The sequence below is a fragment of the Salmo salar genome, chromosome 12 (assembly GCF_965601325.2).
Source record: "Salmo salar chromosome 12, fSalSal1, whole genome shotgun sequence".
NCBI classification, from domain to species: Eukaryota; Metazoa; Chordata; class Actinopteri; order Salmoniformes; family Salmonidae; genus Salmo; species Salmo salar.
The window spans coordinates 23058260-23081449 of NC_138302.1; the positions used below are offsets into that span (position 1 = coordinate 23058260).

A 23190-nucleotide genomic window follows, 5' to 3' on the forward strand; every position below is an offset into this window, starting at 1 on the left:
GTGTGTGAAGGCGCCTGGCTCTGACAGAAAACTGCCACTCACTGCTGGCCTCAGCCACTAAGCTTAGCAGAGAATATACAGCTGGATGGAGATGGAGAGTGAAGAACCTAGAGGGAGAAGTAGTGGTGAGAGCAAGTGAAAGAAGGAAGAGCTGGAGGGAGAGAACTAAAGGGAAAGACGGTGAGTAGAAAAGGAGGGAGTGATATTGAGGAAGTGGGAGAGCCAGGGCTACAGTTGAATTCGGATGTTTACATACACTTAGGTTGGAGTCATTAAAACTAGTTTTTCAACCACTCCACAAATTTCTTGTTAACAAAATATCGTTTTGACAAGTTTGTTAGGACATCTACATTGTGCATGACACAAGTCATCATTCCAACAATTGTTTACAGACAGATTATTTCACTTATAATTCACTATCACAATTCCAGTGGGTCAGAAGTTTACATACACGAAGTTTACTGCCTTTAAACAGCTTGGAAAATTACAGAAAATTATGTCATGGCTTCTGATAGGCTAATTGACATAATTTGAGTCAATTGGAGGTGTACCTGTGGATTTATTTCAAGGCCTACCTTCCAACTCAGTGCATCTGCTTAACATTATGGGAAAATCCAAATAAAGATCTCAGAAAAAAAAATTTGTAGACCTCCACAAGTTTGGTTCATCCTTGGGAGCAATTTCCAAACACCTGAAGGTACCACGTTCATCTGTACAAACAATAGTACGCAAGTATAAACACCATGGGATCACGCAGCCGTCGCACCGCTCAGGAAGGAGACGCGTTCTGTCTCCTAGAGATGAACGTACTTTGGTGCGAAAAGTGCAAATCAATCCCAGAACAACAGCAAAGGACCTTGTGAAGATGCTGGAGGAAACAGGTACAAACGTATTTATATCCACAGTAAAACAAGTCCTATATCGACACAACCTGAAAGGCCGCTCAGCAAGGAAGAAGCCACTGCTCCAAAACCTCCATTAAAAAAGCCAAAATATTAGCTAGCTGGCAAGCATTTATGATGCCAGCGAAACACGTTCGTCATGCTCTAGGAACGTATTTCCTCCAACGTTATAATGACAAGGTACCTCTCGGCCCCAAAACACAAGTTTTCTGCAGACTTGTGGGAGGAGTGCCGATGACGTCACCCACTGTATGCGCTTTCGGTAGCCTGATTTGCTTCGACTGAGAAATCTGCACACAGTGCCTCCCTGACCACCTCCTGAATTGGTCAGCTAGATCAGACCACAAAGCGACTTTTGTGCGTCAAGACCCGTCTTTTCAATGCGATCTACGTATTCTGAAAAAAGTCACAGAAGTGTAGACATGACCAAAGTCACAGAATTGCACTTGATCCAGACAGATAAACTCAGCTACTGCTCTGTTCAATATTTGGGCTTATTTTGAGTTTAGTTAACAATGCAGATTTCTGAAAGCTAATGCAACTCTTGAGGCTACGCCAAGACGGGGTAAATTCCTAGAAATCAGGAGAAAAGAGAAGGGTTTTCTAAGAAACCTGACCAGCAACACTCTTCAGGAAACTCTTAGCACTGGTGCAGGATAAACAGTGGTTTCTTCAGAAAGTGTGGTTTTGCTTTAAACCGTCAGTGTATTCTGTTATTTTTACATGAAAAGGGTAATTTCATCAAAGATGGCAATAAAAAAAAAAAGTGTAAAATTTGAGCTGCACAGGCATGGTCGCATTTGGTCGGAGCTTCTCCCGTAACATTCCAAGCAATCTAAACCATTCGGCTTTGAGACTGGGTAAAATCCAAAACTGCATTTTATTAACCCTTAAGTCAATTTCCACAGCCCTGCAGAAATCTAATTACCAAGTTCTGTTTGGGTTAATTTGTTGTATCCACTGAGTCTCATCCCCTGTAATGTCTTCAATTGTCTCCCTCCACCACAATTCCCAGTCACACTTCCTGACGATGTTACCAAAATACTCTTCCCCCATCTCCCTTCCCTATGGGGAACCAACATTGAGTGATGCAGTGATTATGTATTTTCACTGGCTGTTAACTGTCAAAACACGCTTCCTGACAGTGTTACCCAAATACGCTTGCCCCCTCCCTTGAGTGATGCTGTATTTTCACTGCCTGTCTAACTGTTAACTGTGTTTGTCAGGTGGCACCAACACCCTCCTCATTAAACTCTTCTTAAATATCATCCTCCATCCCTCCCTTCCTCCTGCTTTTTTGCATCTTCACTGTGAGGTGTGGATCAGCAGTAGACTCACCAAGCAGCGTTAGCACGTTAGCTCATTAGCACGCTGCGATGGAATCAAGTGTGAGGTGAATGGGCTGGGAGATGGAATTGGGAGCGATAGCAGACCTGCCAACTTGCACACGTTTTGCGTACCATGCTTGCAAGCAATTTGAGGTCAAAGTACACTGGTATGAAAAATACACAGAAATAGACTAGTTGGCACGTTGTGGTTTTTGACTCAACCGTCTGAAGTTGGGGCTGAGCCAATCAGAGGACTTGGGCGAGGACAAAACTCTTTAGCTCTCTGCTCATGCCCGCCCCCCTTAGTTGTAGTACTATCAAAGATGGTGGATAAATGAAAATAGTTCATTCAGGCCATTTACCATTAGTGATGCACCGATGTGACGTTTTTGGCCGATATCAGATATTTTCCTTGCAACAAAAAAAAAACGATACCGATATTTAACATTTTAGCGGCCTTTTTAAGCATTCTAGTACAGTTAAATAGTTAACCTGTTGGGGATAGGGGGCAGTAGTTGCACGGCCGGATAAAAAATGTACCCGATTTAATCTGGTTACTACTCCTGCCCAGTAACTAGAATATGCATATAATTGTTTGATTTGGATAGAAAACACCCTAAAGTTTCTAAAACTGTTTGAATGGTGTCTGTGAGTATAACAGAACTCATTTGGCAGGCCAAAACCTGAGAAGATTCCAAACAGGAAGCGCTCTCTCTGACCATTTCATGGCTTATTGATCATCTCTAACAAAAACAGGGGATCTCTGGCATGACGTGACATTTTCTAACGCTCCCATAGGCTCTCAGAAGGCGCCAGAAAGCTGAATCGTGGCTTTGCAGCCCATGGCTGAAAAACAGTAGCGCATTTTGATAGTGGTCGATCTGAGGACAATGGGACAGGGCGCGCGCGACTCTGTTTACTTTCTCTCTCTTTGAACGAAAACCACCACTCCCGGTCGGAATATTATCGCTTTTTTACGAGAAAAATGGCATAAAAATTGATTTTAAACAGCGGTTGACATGCTTCGAAGTACGGTAATGGAATATTTAGAAATTTTTTGTCACGAAATGCGTCGGGCGCGTGACCCTTATTTACCCTTCGGATAGTGTCTTGAACGCACGAACAAAACGCCGCTATTTGGATATAACTATGGATTATTTGGGACCAAACCAACATTTGTTATTGAAGTAGCAGTCCTGGGAGTGCATTCTGACGAAGAACACCAAAGGTAATCAAACTTTTCTAATAGTAAATCGGAGTTTGGTGAGTGCCACACTTGGTTGGTGTCAAAATAGCTAGCCCTGTGATGCCAGGCTATCTACTTAGAATATTGCAAAATGTGCTTTCACCGAAAAGCTATTTTAAAATCGGACATATCGAGTGCGTAAAGGAGTTCTGTATCTATAATTCTTAAAATAATTTAGTAAATTCACCGGAAGTGTTCGGTGGGAGTGCTAGTCACATGCTAATGTAAAAAGCTGGTTTTTGATATAAATATGAACTTGATTGAACAAAACATGCATGTATTGTATAACATAATGTCCTAGGATTGTCATCTGATGATCATCAAAGGTTAGTGCTGCATTTAGCTGTGGTTTGGGTTTATGTGACATTATATGCTAGCTTGAAAAATGGGTGTCTGATTATTTCTGGCTTGGTACTCTGCTGACATAATCTAATGTTTTGCTTTCGTTGTAAAGCCTTTTTGAAATCGGACAGTGTGGTTAGATTAACGAGAGTCTTGTCTTTAAAATGGTGTAAAATAGTCATATGTTTGAGAAATTGAAGTAATAGCATTTCTAAGGTATTTGAATAACGTGCCACGGGATTCCACTGGCTGTTGAGTAGGCGTCCCACCTAGCCCATAGAGGTTAACACACACACGGACGCAGCGGTCTAAGGCACTGTATCTCCGTGCAAGAGGCGTCAACTACAGTCCCTGGTTCGAATCCAGGCTGTATCACATCTGGCCGTGATTGGGCAGCGCACAATTGGCCCAGCATCGTCCGGGGTAGGCCGTCATTGTAAATAAGAATTTGTTCTTAACCGACTTGCCTAGTTAAAGGTTACACACACACACACACCACACTGACCAAAAAGTTATTTTGTTGGCATTTACGTATGTCCCCATTACAGTAAAACATAATCAAAACCTATTTCTTTCACTTACTTGCTGTGCTGTTTCGTTGTTCATTTGTTCAGTCATTTCATTCTCAACCAGGATGTCTATGGAACGCCGTTTGGGTCTTTGCGTGTCAGAAAAGATAACACTATTTGACGTGTCAGGACCTAAATATGACTGCACGTCACAATAATTTAACGCGTTCATAAAATTTTTTATGTAGTTATTACTCATTGATTAAACTCACTCGTATTTCATATGTCACAACGATTCATAGATACAACTTTACCAGCATCATAGCATACGTATTGCGCACCTACAGTGCTGGTCATAAAAAAAAAAAAAAAAAGCTAGCTAGTTCATGGATGCAAACAATGTTCTTCCCCAAAAACATAGCAAAACGACATCTGTTTCTGTAGCTATAGTTAGCTAGCTAACTATATAGCTAGGTGTCATCTAAAATAACCCTAATTTATAAGACAGTTCTTATTTGCTTAATAGTGGTCCCATCTATGTGAAGCTAGCCACAATAAGGATTAGCCACAACAGTGTACTTTGCGGTTAGCCTTCAAAATACAAGTATGTCATTGATAGTGATGCAAATGAATACAAAGAGTAGAATTATGCCATAATTGAATAGATCATGCTAAACGAGGTTGGAATGTTATATTAAATCAACAAAAGACAATTTGTTAATTTGACAAATCTGTTGAAATCACATTGGATTTATTAGACTTCAGAATTACATTGGGGGCATACTTATTTCACTGTACAGCCTTACCCATGGTTTGTGGATCAATGAAATTGGGGTATCAGTCAACTCAGTGACACCCAGAGAACATTAGTGTTGTAGCTCTTATTGCGGGACTCTGAAACAACTGTGAATTTAGCCACATTTATTGTCAACCTATGTGCATTGAACACTATTCCTGAGGAAAACAATACTGCGTGGATGTTTTGGAGTCTGATAAGTCTGAGGAGGACGTTGGGGAAAAATATCTTGGGTATTGAGTAGACTGATATCCCGTTTCATTGATCCCCAATACTTAGTTAATCCTTAGGTGTACAGTGCAATGTGAATGTGTATATATTTTTAAAACTGCATATTTAGTTAATATTGCCTGCTAACATTAATTTCTTTTAACTAGGGAAAATGTGTCACTTCTCTTGCAACAGAGTCAGGGTATATGCAGCAGTTTGGGCCGCCTGGCTCGTTGCGTACTGTGAAGACTATTTCTTCCTAACAAAGACAGCCGACTTCGCCAAACAGGGGATGATTTAACAAAAGCGCATTTGCGAAAAAAGCACTATCGTTGCACGACTGTGCCTAACCATAAACATCAATGCCTTTCTTAAATTCAATACACAGAAGTATATGTTTTTAAACCTGCATATTTAGCTAAAAGAAATCCAGGTTAGCAGGCAATAATAACCAGGTGAAATTGTCACTTCTCTTGCGTTCATTGCACGCAGAGTCAGGGTATATGCAACAGTTTGGGCCGCCTGGCTCGTTGCGAACTAATTTGCCAGAATTTTACGTAATTATGACATAACATTGAAGGTTGTGCAATGTAACAGGAATATTTAGACTTAGGGATGCCACCCGTTAGATAAAATACGGAACGGTTCTGTATTTCACTGAAAGAATAAACGTTTTGTTTTCAAGATGATAGTTTCCGGATTCGACCATATTAATGACCTAAGGCTCGTATTTCTGTGTGTTTATTATATTATAATTAAGTCTATGATTTGATAGAGCAGTCTGACTGAGCGGTGGTAGGCAGCAGCAGGCTCGTAAGCATTCATTCAAACAGCACTTTAGTGCGTGTTGTCAGCAGCTCTTCGCTGTGCTTCAAACATTGCGCTGTTTATGACTTAAAGCCTATCAACTCCCAAGATTAGGCTGGTGTAACCGATGTGAAATGGCTAGCTAGTTAGCCGGGTGAGCGCTAACAGCGTTTCAAACGTCACTCGCTCTGAGACTTGGAGTAGTTGTTCCCCTTGCTCTGCATGAGTAACGCTGCTTCGAGGGTGGCTGCTGTTGATGTGTACCTGGTTCAAGCCCAGGTAGGAGCGAGGAGAGGGACGGAAGCTATACTGTTACACTGGCAATACTAAAGTGCCTATAAGAACATCCAATAGTCAAAGATATAGGAAATACAAATCGTATCGAGAGAAATACTCCTATAATAACTACAACCTAAAACTTCTTACCTGGGAATATTGAAGACTCATGTTAAAAGGAACCACCAGCTTTCATATGTTCTCATGTTCTAAGCAAGGAACTTAAACGTTAGCTTTCTTACATGGCACATATTGCACTTTTACTTCTCCAACACTTTGTTTTTGCATTATTTAAACCAAATTGAACATGTTTCATTATTTATTTGAGGCTAAATTAATTTTATTGATGTATTATATTAAGTTAAAATAAGTGTTCATTCAGTATTGTTGTAATTGTCATTATTACCCCAAAAAAATTTAATCGGCATCGTTTTTTTTTTGGGGCCCTCCAATAATCGGTATCGGCGTTGAAAAATCATAATCGGTCAACCTCTACTCACAAGGATTCATTGCTAAGAATAATGAAAATGACTTCTGTTTCCACTGGTCATTGTTTTCAGGCTGGTTGTATTGGTTCTAGCTTGGTACCAAGCTAAAGCTAGTTAGCTACCCCAGAAGTTGCAGTCAAACAAATAATGCTTTATTACCAACACGGTATTGTAAACACATAATTCGTGGCAGGTGTTTGCAGACTTTTTGGTACAGCTTTGACACTGCTACTGATAGTAGTGGTGGCGCCTGCACTTGCAAATTTAGAACACACAACATTCTGTCATAGAACTGTGTTATTTGACATGTCAAATAGTGTTATTTGACTATCTTTTTTTGACACGTAAAGACCCAAACTGTGTTCCATAGTAGTATGTATGTATGTATGTTGTCCAGCATGACAATGCCACCAGCCATACTGCTCGCTGTGTGCGTGATTTCCTGCAAGACAGTAATGTCAGTGTTCTGCCATGGCCAGCAACGAGCCTGGATCTCAATCCCATTGAGCACGTCTGGGACCTGTCGGATCGGAGGGTGAGGGCTAGGGCCAGTCACCCCAGAAATGTCTGGGAACTCGCAGGTGCCTTGGGGGAAGAGTGGGGTAACATCTCACAGCAAGAACTGGCAAATCTGGTGCTGTCCATGAGGAGGAGATGCACTGCAGTACTTAATTCAGCTGGTGGCCACACCAGATACTGACTGTTACTTTTGATTTTGACGCCCCCCTTTGTTCAGGGACACATTATTCAATTTCTGTGGAACTTGTTCAGTTTGTCTCAGTTGGTGAATCTTGTTATGTTCATGCAAATATGTACACATGTTAAGTTTGCTGAAATAAACGCAGTTGACAGTGAGAGGACGTTAATTTTTTTGCTGAGTTTAGGTATGCACATCGGTTTTGCACATCGGCGTTAAACTAGACATTGGGCCAATACCGATGTTGGCATTTTTAGCTAATATCGCCCGATTCCGATATGTTCACCGACTATATCGTGCATCCCTATTTACCATTGCGAAAACTGTCAGTTCCTGTCTACTTAAGGGGGTGGCTCTCACATAGAGACCAATGCGATAGCAGCTGGGTCTGGTCTGCTCAGTTCTTTGACTTCAATTGAACCAGGAAAAACCAGCGCAGGGTTTTCTATCTTCCTCCCGAGCTGGATGGCAGCTCCACTTCATCCACCGATGTGTGAGGGGGAAAAGGGTAGGGATAATGGAGAATGAACTGTTTGCTATTTTCCCCATAATTGTTGGTCATGCACAACCCCAAAAGTCCATTTGTCTATGATTTGAGCAGTGCGGTGTCTCCGGGCCCGGGGGTGCCGCCACTGCGCTGAAGTGGTTCTCATAAAAATGATTCAAGGTTGGCAGGTCTGCGATAGGCTGGCGGATACTGTACTTCAATGGCACTTACACAGACAGGAATATTTGCCCATGAATTTTCATGATTGTTATCAATCCATATTATTTACCTGTTTTTCTCTCTCCCTCTCTTCCTCTTCTACAGTGGATCTAGGCTCCTTATCATGGGACGACCTGGAGAACGACCTGCCAGACGAGCTGATCCCCAATGGAGGCTCTGGCATGGGGGGTATGACAGGGGGCTCCATGCCCTCCAATGGGGGTAATGCCAACCCTGGGGGTCCTGGACCTCTGGGCTCCAAGGTCCCGGACGCAGTGGCCAAGCACAAGCAGCTGTCAGAACTCCTCCGGGTGGGTAGTGCCTCTGGTCTCACTGGGGGTGCTGGAGGAGGGACTCAGCCCGGTGGCATTGGGGGTCAGTTGGGTGCAGCACACGGGAAGAGCTCCTTGGGTCAAGGGTCACCGAAAGCGGGTACCGGACAGAACTTCAACCAGTCTCTGGGGGGCCACGCCGGGATGTTAGCCCAGGGTGGGCAGCACCAGCCGGGCCAGGTGATAAACGGAGGCCTGGGGCTGGGTCCTGGAGGTGGACGAGGCCGGGGGCAGTACCAGGCCATGCAGGGGGCACCAGGAGGAGGAGCGGGCAGCTCGCTGGCAGAGACCCTCACACAGCAGGGCGGACCGCAGGTGGGCGCTGCCACCCTGAATGTTGCCGCCGCCGCCGCCGCCAGCAGGCGGGCAACATTAACAAGGTGAGTCACAGGGATGAGAGACTCAGACACACACACACACACACACACACACACAAACTACTCTTAGTCATAGAGAGGCATGTATGAAATGTGTGTCTGTGACAGAAAGACAGGTCTTGAATGTGCCAAATGGTCAGAGAGCAGCTATCTGTTTATAGCTCTGCTTTGTGTGTGTTGAATCATCATTTGTACAGGATCATCCATGAATTCTCAGCTTTGGTGCTAGTTACTGTGTAGAGCAGATCCATCCTGATTGGGTGATAGCTCTCTGATACTGCTGGGTACTAAATCGGAAACAAATAAATGCCCTCCGCAGAAGCCGAACCATTTAGAAAGATTCAGACATATGTTGCGGTCATGTCGGGAACTCGGAAATACAACCCTTTTACTGGGAAAAGTGCATGTGAATGTCCCACCAACATCTTAATGCCCAGACGGCATCCCTAGCCGCGTCCCCCGAGCATGTTCGGACCAGCTGGCTGGTGTGTTTACGGACATATTCAATCTCTCCCACCCCAGTCTGCTGTCCCCACATGCTTCAAGATGGCCACCATTGTTCCTGTACCCAAGAAGACAATAGTCATTTAGTTCAGTTACCATCGCCCCGTAGCACTCACTTCTGTCATCATTAAGTGCTTTGAGAGACTAGTCAAGGATCATATCACCTCCACCTTACCTGTCACCCTAGACCCACTTAAATTGCATCGTCAAGGCGCCCTGTGCAATTGGGGCCTGGGCTTCCTGACGGGCTGCGCCCAGGTGGTGAAGGTAGGAAACTTCTCCACTTAGCTGATACTCAACACTGGGGCCCCACAAGGTTGCATGCTCAGCCCCCTCCTGTAGTCCCTGTACACCCATGACATGCGTGGCCATGCACGCCTCCAACTACATTTACATTTTAGTCATTTAGCAGACACTCTTATCCAGAGCGACTTACAGTAGTGAGTGCATACATTTCATACATTCCCCTCCCCCCCCCCGTACTGGTCCCCCGTGGGAATCGAACCCACAACTCTGGCGTTGCAAACACCATGCTCTACCAACTGAGCCACACGGGACCAACTCAATCTTCAAGTTTGCAGACAACACAACAGTAGTAGGCTTGATTACCAACCACAATGAGACAGCCTGAGGGAGGAGGTGAAGGGCACTCAGGAGTGTGGTGTCAGGATAACAACCTCTCACTCAACGTCAAAATAACAAAGAATGTGATCGTGGACTTCAGGTAACAGCAGAGGGCGCACCTCTCAATCCACATCGACGGGACAGCAGTGGAGAAGGTGGAAAGTTTGAAGTTCCTTGGCGTACACATCGCGGACAAACTGAAATGGCAACAGCGCCTCTTCAACCTCAGGAGGCTGAATAAATTTGGCTTGTCACCTAAAACCCTCACAAACTTTTACAGATGCACAGTTGAGAGCATCCTGTCGGGCTGTATCGCCGCCTGATATGGCAACTGCACCACCCACAACCGAAGGGCTCTCCAGAGGGTGGTGCGGTCTGCACAACGCATCACCGGGGACAAACTACCTGCCCTCCAGGGCACCTACAGCACCCATGTCACACGATGGCCAAAAAGCATCAAGGACATCAACCACCCGAGCCACTGCCTGTTCACCCCGCTACCATCCAGAAGGCGAGGTCAGTACAGGTGCATCAATGCTGGGACAGAGAGACTGAAAAACAGCTTCTATCTCAAGGCCATCAGACTGTTAAACAGCCATCACTAACACAGAGGCTGCTGCCTACATACAGACTTTAATAAATGGATCACTAGCCACTTTAATAATGCCACTTTAATAGTGTTTACTTATCTTAAATTACTCATCTCATATGTAAATACTATATTTTATACCATCTATTGCATCTTGCTTATGCCGCTCGGTCATTGCTCATTCATATTTATATGTACACTACCATTCAAAAGTTTGCGGTCACTTAGAAATGTCCTTGTTTGTGAAAGAGAAACACATTTTTTGTCCATTTAAAATAACATCAAATTGATCAGCATTAACCTCTCTAGGGCAGGCGGGACGAATTCGTCCCACCTACGCAACAGCCAGTCTAATCCAGTGGCGCGATTTTCAAATACCTTAGAAATGCTATTACTTCAATTTCTCAAACATATGACTATTTTACAGCTATTTAAAGACAAGACTCTCGTTAATCTAACCACACTGTCCGATTTCAAAAAGGCTTTACAACGAAAGCAAAACATTAGATTATGTCAGCAGAATACCAAGCCAGAAATAATCAGACACCCATTTTTCAAGCTAGCATATAATGTCACATAAACCCAAACCACAGCTAAATGCAGCACTAACCTTTGATGATCTTCATCAGATGACACACCTAGGACATTGTTATACAATACATGCATGTTTTGTTCAATCAAGTTCATATTTATATCAAAAACCAGCTTTTTACATTGGCATGTGACGTTCAGAACTAGCATACCCCCCGCAAACTTCCGGGGAATTTACTAACAATTTACTAAATTACTCACGATAAACGTTCACAAAAAGCATAACAATTATTTTAAGAATTATAGATACAGAACTCCTCTATGCACTCGATATGTCCGATTTTAAAATAGCTTTTTGGTGAAAGCACATTTTGCAATATTCTAAGTACATAGCCCAGGCATCACGGGCTAGCTATTTAGACACCCGGCAAGTTTAGCACTCACCAATATCAGATTTACTATTACAAAAGTTTGATTACCTTTTGTTGTCTTCGTCAGAATGCACTCCCAGGACTGCTACTTCAATAACAAATGTTGGTTTGGTCCAAAATAATCCATCGTTATATCCGAATAGCGGCGTTTTGTTCGTGCGTTCCAGAAACTATCCGAAATGGTAAATCGGGGTCGCGCGCATGGCGCAATTCGTGACAAAAAAAATCTAAATATTCCATTACCGTACTTCGAAGCATGTCAACCGCTGTTTAAAATCCATTTTTATGCCATTTTTCTCGTTAAAAAAGCGATAATATTCTGACCGGGAATCTCCTTTTAGCTAAACAGAGGAAAGTAAACAAAGCTTTCGGTCGACGCGGGCACGAGCCTGAGTCTCACAGTACTGTAACCAGCCACTACCCAAACGCGCTACTTTTTTTCAGCCAGAGCCTGCAAAGCCACGATTCAGCTTTTTACCGCCTTCTGAGACCCTATGGCAGCCGTAGGAAGTGTCACGGGACAGCTAAGATCCTCACTCTTCAATAAACAGAGACAAGAAGAACGACACCTTGTCAGACAGGCCACTTCCTGCATGAAACCTTGTCAGGTTTTTGCCTGCCAAATGAGTTCTGTTATACTCACAGACACCATTCAAACAGTTTTAGAAACTTTAGGGTGTTTTCTATCCATATTGTAATAAGTATATGCATATTCTAGTTACTGGGTAGGAGTGGTAACCAGATTAAATCGGGTACATTTTTTATCCAGCCGTGAAAATACTGCCCCCTAGCCATAACAGGTTAAAATGATAAACTTGGATTAGCTAACACAACGTGCCATTGGAACACAGGAGTAATGGTAGCTGATAATGGGCCTCTGTACGCCTATGTAGACAATCCATAAAGAATCTGCCGTTTCCAGCTTCAATAGTCATTTACAACATTTAACATTATGTCTACACTGCATTTCTGATCAATTTGACAATATTTCTAAGTGACCTCAAACTTTTGAACAATGTATATATTCATTTTTCATTACTTTACTTAGATTTGTGTGTATTTGGTAGCTGTTGTGGAATTGTTAGGTTACGTGTTAGATATTGCTGCACTGTCGGAACTAGAAGCACAAGCATTTCGCCACACTCGCAATAACATCTGCTAACCATGTGTATGTGACCAATCACATTTTTATTTGATTAATTACGACTAGGAAACTCTGGTATGAACTCTGGGCCCTGATCTTTCCCACCTGCTGAACTCTGACGCCACGCACCACTGAAAATGGCACAAAAAAAAATTGTTCCTTCCTAGCACGTGAACTCTCCAAGTAGATAAGTCGTTCCTCCGATCACTCCGACATGACGTGAATGCGGCATTAGCCATAGCCTGGTCCCAGATATGTTGGTCTTGTCTTGCCCCTTCCTATGGTCCCTAAACAGATCTGGAACCAGGCCACCCCCCCCAACACTTAGCCAGTGCTTAAGTTTTTACTGGGCTTAATTCACTGGCTTAATTGCCCAATTAATGAGTGGTGAGAACCTCCATAGCCTTTCGTTACAACGCCTGGTCTTTGTTTCTAACGGGATGATACATTTCTAACAGCATGCCACAGTGGCCTTGGAGGGCAATTTAAAAACATCTCTATCAACAGCCCTGCAGACTCAGAACTGCTCTCTTTTTGTACAATAGGCTGCACATGTGACAAGCTGTTTGCCTATTGGCTTGAGTATTTTTTTTATTTTTTCAGACATCAGTTGGCAGCATTATTCAGTTGTAAGCTCTGTGCATAGAATTAGAACTAGAATTCTAGCTGTAAGGAACTGCTATGGACTGATATTGAGTTAACATTCTCATCTTCTGCTCAATCACTGTCCGTAGGGGATACTACGGTTGATTATAACAGTGTGTGTAGATTGCTAGGGAATGTTTACCTAAGCCTCAGTGACACTGCTCTTATGTGGTTTCACAGGAAACCAATAGGAAACCATCCATTCTGCTGTCTCTGTTGTCTAATGAGAGGTCTGCCTGTCTGTAACCCCAACACAGAGAGGGGGTCTTAACAGTGTTTATAGTTGTGTGGTTACATGGAGACCAGTCCGCTGACAGAACCTGTAGGAGTTTGGTATGGGTGTGAGACTGAGAAACGCAGTGGTGATTAGTTTGGTGTGTGAGGTAGTGGGGATGAGAGAGACTGAACGAGAGCGTATTGGTGGTAGTTGAGTTGTTTCAGAGAGCGAGAGAGAGTCTCTTCATGGTGATGGTCTTTGTTGTAGTCTGTTGTCTGCCTTATGCTAGGTTGTAAATCTCCTTTCTGGGTGTGTGTGATCTTCCTCTTTCCATGGCTCTCTGCCCTACCATTGGGCAGTAAATCACTTCATCAGATGCAGAATAAGGGGGTGAGTGTGAAAGGAGGAATAGGGAAGAGAGGGAGGGAGGGATAAGGTAATCTATGTGCAGGGCCAAACAAGCTAAATACACTCCTGTGTCTCTGTCGCTCTCGTCTGACAGTGGAGTGGCAAGGCTCAAAGCAGAGCTGGCTGCTGTGTGAAGTGTGTCAGAATGAGGAAGAGGAGGTGTGTCTGGAGTGCATGGCGGGCACTTTTCTTCAGTGCTCGTCTGTGTGGAGTGTCGGCGAGGGACAGAAGGATAGGCCCCACCCCACCTCCATCTATCTTCAGCTCTTAGCTGTGTGTGTGTTTGAGTTAAGCTGCTGGTTTCTGGTTGCCTCAGCTGGGCCTTTTATCTGGTCTGCTGGAGCGCTGTCAACAGCCTGGGGGGGGACTGTTCCCCGGGGGAGGGATGGATGGATGGAGGGAGGGAGGGTGTTTCTGCCGCCTGCCGTGGTCTAATCCTGCCTGCTGCATGGGATCAGAGGGGGAGAGATGTAGGGGCCTCTGTCTGGCTTCTCCAGGCTGTGGAAGGGGGAATTAGGAAAGATAGCTGGGGTGATTGTAGATGGAGAGGAAGAGATGAAGGGGTACTCGGGGAGAAAGCGGGATAGGAAGAGGAGGGATGCAGCCAAGGCCCTCTGGCTCCTCAGCCTGCAGCTCAAACTCTGGCAGTAGGGTTGTGGTGTGGGGCTATGGCTGAGCTGTGTTGGCACTAGCAGGGTTGTGGTGGGACCAAGTTGGCAGAGCTATAATGGCACCATGTACGAGCTGTGACTGGCATAAACCTCACTGGGAGAGCTGCTTGTTGACAAATTGGTGCAGAATTGGAGAAGACAAATTGATGCTGGGAGCATTTTCCATGTTTTGAGATTTGGGTTTGTGTGCTTGGCTTGTTGAAATGGAATTGACACTTGATACATTTTACATTTTGGTCATTTAGCTGAAGTTCTTATCCAGAGCGACTTAGTTATTAGCATGGGCGGTGTTTTGAAATGCTTCCTGACATTTTCTCCCCTCTCCTTTTCTTTCCTTCCCCTCTCTCATTTTTCATTTTTCAGTTGGGCCTGGGCAGTAACGGTGGCAGTCCGTTTGGTGGTCAGTACGGCCAGGGGGGGCCAGGGCAGGCGGTGAACCCCCAGCAGCTTCAGAACAAGGCAGCACCCCTTACTGCCGTCACCAGCGTGCCAAACCTGGTGAGTCCTCCTGTCCACACACCTAGTCTGGCACCCTATTCCCTATATAGTGCACAACCTTTTTTCAAGAGTGTTTCCTGTTCTCTCTGTATGTTATGTGCAAATGTCAAGGCTTTGCATTGATCCTGGGACCCTCTGATGTCACTGTAGTTACGTGTTCTTAAACATATCCCCCCTCTTTCCTCCACCCTTCCCCAGTCTCAGCTCCAGCAGCAGCCCGGGCAGCAGGTGCCCTCGGTGGGCATGGTCCCCGTGCCCAGCAGTGTCTCCATCTCTGGCCCCACGGCCGACCCGGAGAAGCGCAAACTGATCCAACAGCAGCTGGTGCTCCTGCTCCATGCCCACAAGTGCCAGCGGCGCGAGCAAGCCAATGGGGAGGTGCGGGCCTGCGCCCTGCCACACTGCCGCACCATGAAGAATGTCCTCAACCACATGACCCACTGCCAGGCTGGCAAGTCCTGCCAGGGTCAGTACTGGGGAGGGGGGGCAAGGTCTGGCACTGTGGCTAATGGAGGGTGGGGACACATCCTCGGTGTGGAGTAGCACCATGGCTGGGTCGTTGAGGCCAGGGTTTCTCTCTCCCCGTCTCCATCACTCCTCCCTCCCTCTTCTCATCCTGTCTGACTTCTCTCCAAGGTGCTCCTAGTAACACAGAAGGCCAGACGCTCTCCTTCACTCCATAACGGTCACACCACGCATCTTTGCCTAATCTGGTCACGCCACTGGAGATTTCCAGTTCTACACCTCGAATGCTACTTTCCCACTCTCTCTCCCCTTTTCTCTTTCCCTCTCAATCCTTTCTCTCTTTCCCTTCATTCTCTAGTTTTATTTTCTCTTTCATGGCTTTAATGGAAAATTCCCCTCCAGCTCCCCTCATTTATGTCTGGCCTGGTATGCTGTCTGGTTGAAGTGTCATATGAAGCCAAACACTTGTGCATGCCAAGTCGTTGGTTTTTCGTGTCTCTGCCAGCTCATTTCCTTCGGCTACCCGCCACCCAAATAATCAGCACGAACGTTCCTCATCACAGTAATTGTTCCTTTTTCCTCAGATCTAAAGTAAATAGAATTGTATTTTCTTAGGTGATTCTGGTGCTTAGATTGGCTTGTTTTGAGAATTCCACACAGAATCTAAGCAAACTGTTGCTCAGCTCTGATTATGATAGGGGTTGTGTATTGAATCTCTAATAAGAAATTCGTTTTGAGATATATTTGGGGGTTATATTATTAATGCTCAAACAGTCTTGCCATGTTGGTGTATTCCCAAATAGTTATGTATTCATACTTTTCTACACCGCTTCGAGCAATTTATTCACTTAGCTGTCACTTTCATGTATAGTTGCCTTTAGTTCTAGACTCCCTCTTCTCCTGCCCCAGGGCTTGCCCGGGGCTTGCCTGGGGCTAGTGGCAGCAGCAGGCACATCAGTCGGGGTCATCTTCAGTTGGGCGAAAACGTTTTTAAACATTCTGAAATGTGGAGGTACTACTTGAATTTGTCCAATAATAATTGCCAGATTCTAGTTTACCGTTGCGAAATGTTTTGCTACTGTGTGCCCTACTGACAAGATCCAGGGCTCTCTGTTAGCCAATTTGGGATCTCTGCTCTGGAGAATAGAGGGAACCCAATATGTCTGCTACAAAACCAGGAGAAACATGTTTTGTTGTTTCTTGTTCTCTCCCTAATGAGGCCAATGACGAAGTACTGAATTTGCCCAATTATTTCTTTCTTCTTCTGTTGAACAGGGCCCTGGGACTCTATATTAGCCAGTTAGCCAACACTGCCAGGAGAAACCCAATCTGGCAGGTACAGATTCCAGAACCAAAAAGAACACGTTGTTTTGGTTGTGGTTCTCTTCTTCTGCCTCCCAAGGCCAAATGCAGTAGACTCTTCCCAGTCTGAATTATCCCTGTGAGATCGCTGGTATGATAACCAGGCCTTTGGGGAGTCTCTGGTTTCTCCTCAATTTCTCGTTCTGCCTCTGTGTTATAACAAGCCAAGACTTATTGTTTAAGGCCTTGCTGCTCTCAGTGTTGCTTTGGAAGGCCTGGATGCTGTTGGCACTAATACACTCTTGCTCTCTTAAAGTGCATTTTGTACTCATGTCAGAGATGATATATGCTCCTCTTCCTGGTCAATGTAGAATATGAAAGTCTGGGGTTATATAAATATTGGTTGTTGCTTTTTGTTTTGGGAGCCAGTGGTGGTTGTCTATCTTTGTGTGTTCCTTGTGCTCTTCGGTTTACCGTCTGTAGTTGCTCACTGAATACACAAAGATGGTGCCGTACTGTGTGGCCTCCAGGTTGCGAGCTCTAATCCAATTTGGCCAATTTGTGATTATTTTGGCATTTATTTGTACTTTATTTTCACAATGTATCCGCTATCATTTCTTATAACCGACAATAACTTTTGAACATCAGATCGGCAGTTAATAGGCCAAATCCGGCTTCAACTTCGACTCATCTGCCCTGGACTCTTTCTGTAATTCCGACCCAATTTTCGGGGTATCCAAGTGAAAACGTCGGCGTTAGAGATGAGAGGGGGGAGTATTTGCGCGATTTAAGGTGAAGGGAAAACTGGTCCCCTCTTCCCTCCATTCTACTGGCCACTTGATAATAAGATGGATGACTGCCGACCGCGGCTTTGCTGCCAACAGAATTCTTAATTGCAATATTCTTTGCTGTTATCGTGACTGTTGTATATATTCCACCTCAGAACAAGAAAAATAACAAGCTGGAACTTAACAAACTATGCGAGGCTATAAACCAGCAGGAAAACTTGCACCCAGAGGCTGCTTTCCTTGTTGCCGCCGCTTTTTATCTTTTAGTTTGCATCATTAACCTCTACAGGATTGGTGTCCTGACAATAGTTCCTCAATGTAGCCTAATTGAAAAATCGTTCCAGCTCTCTTCCTTTCGATAACCACTCCGAATGAAAGGGGGAAAAATGAAATGCTCTCAACCGGTAGAACTTAATAAAAAATCCACACCTGATTACTTCTTATCTCTTGCGCAAATAGCCTACAGCTGTTTCTGTCCGGAGTTCACTGGGACGGAAACTCTGAGGACCAGAGTATTTTATGCAAGTTTGCTAGCACAAGCTTCTTCCGGAACAAGTTAATAGTTGATACGATGTTTGAAGTTCCTTGCAGACAAGCTATGCGTTGCCAATGTGGTTTTATAGGATTTAGATTTTTATCATGATATTCTCTACTTGTGCGCTGCAATGATTTTATTTGTTGGCTTTTTATGTAGGCTATTTTTACATATTCTCATGTGGAAAAGCCTATGTAGGACAAAACGAAAAGACAATTACAGCACCGCATAGCTGAACACCGCAGCTCAATCAGGTGTAAGAACATTGACTATCCAGTAGCAGCTCACTTTGTTGAAGCTAATCATCCAATCTCCTCCCTCAAATACACAGGCATTGAGCATGTTGCTCTACCAAGGAGAGGAGGTAACCATCGAGATCCAACTACGACTAAGGGAGGCTTACTGGATATCCTATCTAAAAACATTGACCCCCCTAGTGGTCTGAATATTTACTTTGATCTCAGGCCCTTCTTATGAACAATTCTCTCTCTTATGAACAAGTTTTATGAATTTATATATTCTTTCTACAGCATATTAGCGTACACCTAATATGTTCCCCCTGTTGATGCTTATTATGCAATAAGGTTGAACCAAAAGATTACATGTAACAAATAGAAATCAAATAGGAAACTATTAAATGTGACATTGAATTGAACAATAATGTATGTTGATGCTAATATGTACAGTATTCAATTGTTTGCATATGATAACAATAGCCTAATATATTTAATATGCCATAAACTATTGATTTGTACCGGTTTCACTCAAATCATTCTAATTAACTCTAATAATTGACACACCCCTCACTATTTTGATTGGTTGCACTGTTTGTCTACATAACCTGGTTCAAGTATTCATGACTTTACCCTATAAATGATATATGTAGTGTGCGACTCTATCTTATAGTTTATTCACCTTCAGTCAGCACCTCAACACAAAATAATTTTTCTGGGTGTGCGCCAGCTCATGTTTTCTATTCTACATATTGGCAATGGCAATAGAAGTTACTTTTAGATTTGTCATTTTAATTTCAATAGAATTATGATTAACCACATGACGTTGATTTAGATGTATGAATTTTATACCTGAAATGAAACTGTTCTTTGAAAATGTGCAGATAAAAAATCATAACTGGCGAGCAGAGCAGTGGAAATGGTATGCTAACTTATCACTCCAAATGGAAAAGGTTGCCGACCGTCGGTGTAGCCTATTACCGGCAACTTTAGGAACGTAATGGCAGAATCTGCGAAGGCCACCGGGGAAGGAGGGGGTCAAGAACAGGTTCTTTCTTCTGGTTAGGCTATATTGATCTCTGGCTCCCTCTTTAGTAATTTGTCATTTTTAATCGCAGCGCTTAAAGCATCAGACAAGCTCAGTAGCCTACATATAGTTGATTTTATTCAAACAGGTTGTGTCTATACAGTGCATTCAAGTATTCAGACCCCCTTCATCTTTTCCACATTTTGTTACATTATAGCCTCATTCTAAAATGAATAAAATTAAAACCGATACCTTATTTCCATAAGTATTCAGACCCTTTGCTATGAGACTCGAAATTGAGCTCAGGTGCATCCTGTTAACATTGATCATCCTTGATGTTTCTACAACTTGATTGGAGTCCACTTGTGGCAAATTCAATTCATTGAACATGAGTTGGAAAGGCACACCTGTCCTTGAGTGACCCAGCCAGAGCCCGGACTTGAACCCGATCGAACATCTCTGGAGAGACCTGAAAATGGCTGTGCAGCGACGCTCCCCATCCAACCTGACAGAGCTCGAGGGCATCTGCAGAGAAGAATGGGAGACACTCCCCAAATACAGGTGTGCCAAGCTTGTAGCGTCATACCCCAGAAGACTCGAGGCTTTAATCACTGCCAAAGGTGCTTTCACAAAGTACTGAGTAAAGGGTCTGAATACTTATGTAAATGTGATATATCAGGGTTTTTTTTCCATTTCTAAAAAATCTGTTTTCTTTGTCATTATGGGGTATTGTGTGTAGATTGAGGAAAAAATTATATTTTATCATTTTTAAAATAAGGCTGTAACTTCTGAATACTTTCCGAATGCAATGTATATGGATAAATACACGTTTAAAAATGTCAACAAATGAAGAACAGATGACTCTTGGTTGACCAATTTTATTTATTATTTTGCCGGGGACAGCCCTAGATGCCAGACACACAAGCCATAGACTGTTCTCTCTGCTTCCGGTACTGGTGCATCAGGTCTGACACCAACAGGCTCCTGAACAGCTTCTATCGCTTCTAAATAGCTACACGGGCTATCTGGGTTGACTCTCTTATATGTTTTTATGATTTTTTTGGGGGGGGGGGGTCACCGTTTCCATGTACGATCACAGGACTCTATATACACACACACTGACAATCCAACACATACATTCTTTTTGCTCACACCATAACATTCTCACACATTTATACTGACTCTACACAAGCACACTCAGGTATAATCATCATATATGCTGCTGCTACTCTGTCAAATATCCTGATGCCTAGTGACCTCTATCTACTGCTATCACTCCAGAATCCCTGCACATTGTAAATATGATATTCAAACTGACCCTGTATATAGCTTACTTACACTACATGGTCAAAAGTATGCGGACAGCCCTTCATATTAGCGGATTCTGCAGCTATATAAAACTGAGCACACAGTCATGCGATCTTCATAGACGAACATTGGCAGTGTAATGGCTTGTACTGAAGAGCTGTGTCATTCAACGTGGCACCGTCATAGGGTGCCACCTTTCCAACAAGTCAGTTTGTCCAATTTCTGCCCTGCTAGAGCTGCCCCGGTCAACTGTAAGTGCTGTGAAGTGGCAACGTCTAGGAGCAACAGCGGCTCCGCATTAGTGGTATGCCACACAAGCTCACAGAACGGGACCGCCAAGTGTTGAAACGTGTGGTGCGTAAAAATCGTCTGTCCTCGTGTGCAACACTCACTACCGAGTTCCAAACTGCCTCTGGAAGCAACGTCTACACAAGAACTGCTCATCGGGAGCTTCATGAAATGGGTTTCCATGGCCGAGCAGTCACACACAAGCCTAAGATCACCATGCACAATGCCAAGTGTTGGCTGGAGTGGTGTAAAGCTTGCCGCCATTGGACTCTGTAGCAGTGGACATGCGTTCTCTGGAGTGATGAATCACGCTTCACCATCTGGCAGTCCGACAGATAAATCTGGGTTTATCGAATGCCAGGAGAACGCTACCTGCCAGAATGCATAGTGCCAACTAAAGTTTGGTAGAGGAGGAATAATGTTCTGGGGCTGTTTTTCATTATTCGGGCTAGGCCCCTTAGTTGCAGTGAAGGGAAATCTTAATGCTACAGCATACATTGACATTCTAGACGATTCTGTGCTTCCAACTTTGGCAACAGTTTGGGGAAGGCCCTTCCCTGTTTCAGCATGACATTGTCCTCGTGCACAAAGCGAGGTCCATACAGAAATGGTTTGTCAAGTTCGGTGTGGAAGAACTTGACTAGTCTGCACAGAGCCCTGACCTCAATCCCATTGAACACCTTTGGGATGAATTGGAAAGCCAACTGCAAGCCTGGCCAAATTGCCCAACATCAGTGCCCGAACTCACTAATGCAGTTGTGGATGAATTGAGTCCCCGCAGCAGTGTTCCAACATCTTCTGGGAAGGCTTTCCACTATAGTGGAGGCTGTTATCGCAGCAAAGGGGGAACCAACTCCATATTAATGCCCATGATTTTTTAATAAGATGTTCGATGAGCAGGTGTTAACATACTTTTGGTCATGTAGCGTACTTCTCATGTGTTTATTTCATTTTGTTCTACCTTGTTATTTTTAGTATTACATTGTTATTGATTACTGCATTGTTGGGTTTAGTGCTTGCAAGAAAGGCATTTCACTGTACTTGTGCACGTGACATTTAAACCTGTGTTACAGGTGGGGTAACACTGTTCCCTCTGCTCTTCCTTTCCCCTCTGTAGTGGCTCACTGTGCGTCATCCAGACAGATCATCTCACACTGGAAGAACTGTACGCGGCACGACTGTCCTGTCTGCCTGCCGCTAAAGAACGCCAGTGACAAGAAGAACCAGCAACGTGAGTAGTACCCACACACTGATCTAGGATCAGTTTACTGACTCCCCATATATCAACCATTAGGATGAAAACCCAAAACTGAACTTAGATCAGTGACTAGAGACCACCTCATCCTACTCGATGAGTACTTCATCATCCATAAGACACCGCCACCTGTAGGATATTTATATACTAGCCTTGTGTTCCGCCAGCCTGGTCTTAGATATGTTTGTGCTGTCTTGCCAATGACCGTAGATCTAGGCAAGACGGCACAATCAGATCTGGGACCAGGCTAGCGTTCCACAGGGCTGGCTGTGAACAGCTCGATGAGCAAGAGTGGACTCCTGCTGGGCTTGTAATCCGAGACGCAGGAGGGAGAGGAGGGGGATGGAGGGTGTGTGGCTGTCCTGCTGAGCGATTGGCTGGTGGACTGATGATTCATTTAAACCCCCCAGATGACTTTCTCCTTTCTTGTTCTCTCACTCTGTTAATTGCTCCCTCTCTCTCCATCTCTTTGCCTTACTCTGCTTTCTTGTTTTTTTCCCTTTGCTCTTTTACTCCTTCTTTCTCTCGTTCTCCGCTTGCTCATTCTCTCTCCCTCTGCTCAGCATCTTTCATCACTCTGTTCTTCAGAGTTTGTTTCTCTCTGCCTGATTCACATGCTGGAAAGCACAATGGCACCACTGACTTTACTCCTGCCAGTGTAAATAGCAAGCAGCGTTTGTTCATTCTCCTCTGATTTCCTTTTTGTCTTAT

The 23190-nt window shown here is 44.2% G+C and overlaps 1 protein-coding gene across 4 annotated transcripts in view; it reads left to right on the forward strand.

Moving 5' to 3' along the window:
* The first annotated feature begins 8919 nt into the window (after window positions 1-8919).
* The window catches only part of LOC106564464 (histone lysine acetyltransferase CREBBP), a 39248-nt gene continuing 24977 nt past the window's right edge, over window positions 8920-23190 (forward strand). For all 4 annotated transcript variants that reach the window (XM_082958732.1, XM_082958733.1, XM_082958735.1 and 1 more), the window contains exons 1-4: window positions 8920-9019; window positions 15144-15278; window positions 15477-15744; window positions 22342-22455. In XM_082958732.1, coding sequence (XP_082814858.1) covers window positions 15522-15744; window positions 22342-22455 — 337 coding nt within the window. In that variant the 5' untranslated portion in view covers window positions 8920-9019; window positions 15144-15278; window positions 15477-15521. The remainder of the gene's footprint in view (window positions 9020-15143; window positions 15279-15476; window positions 15745-22341; window positions 22456-23190) is intronic.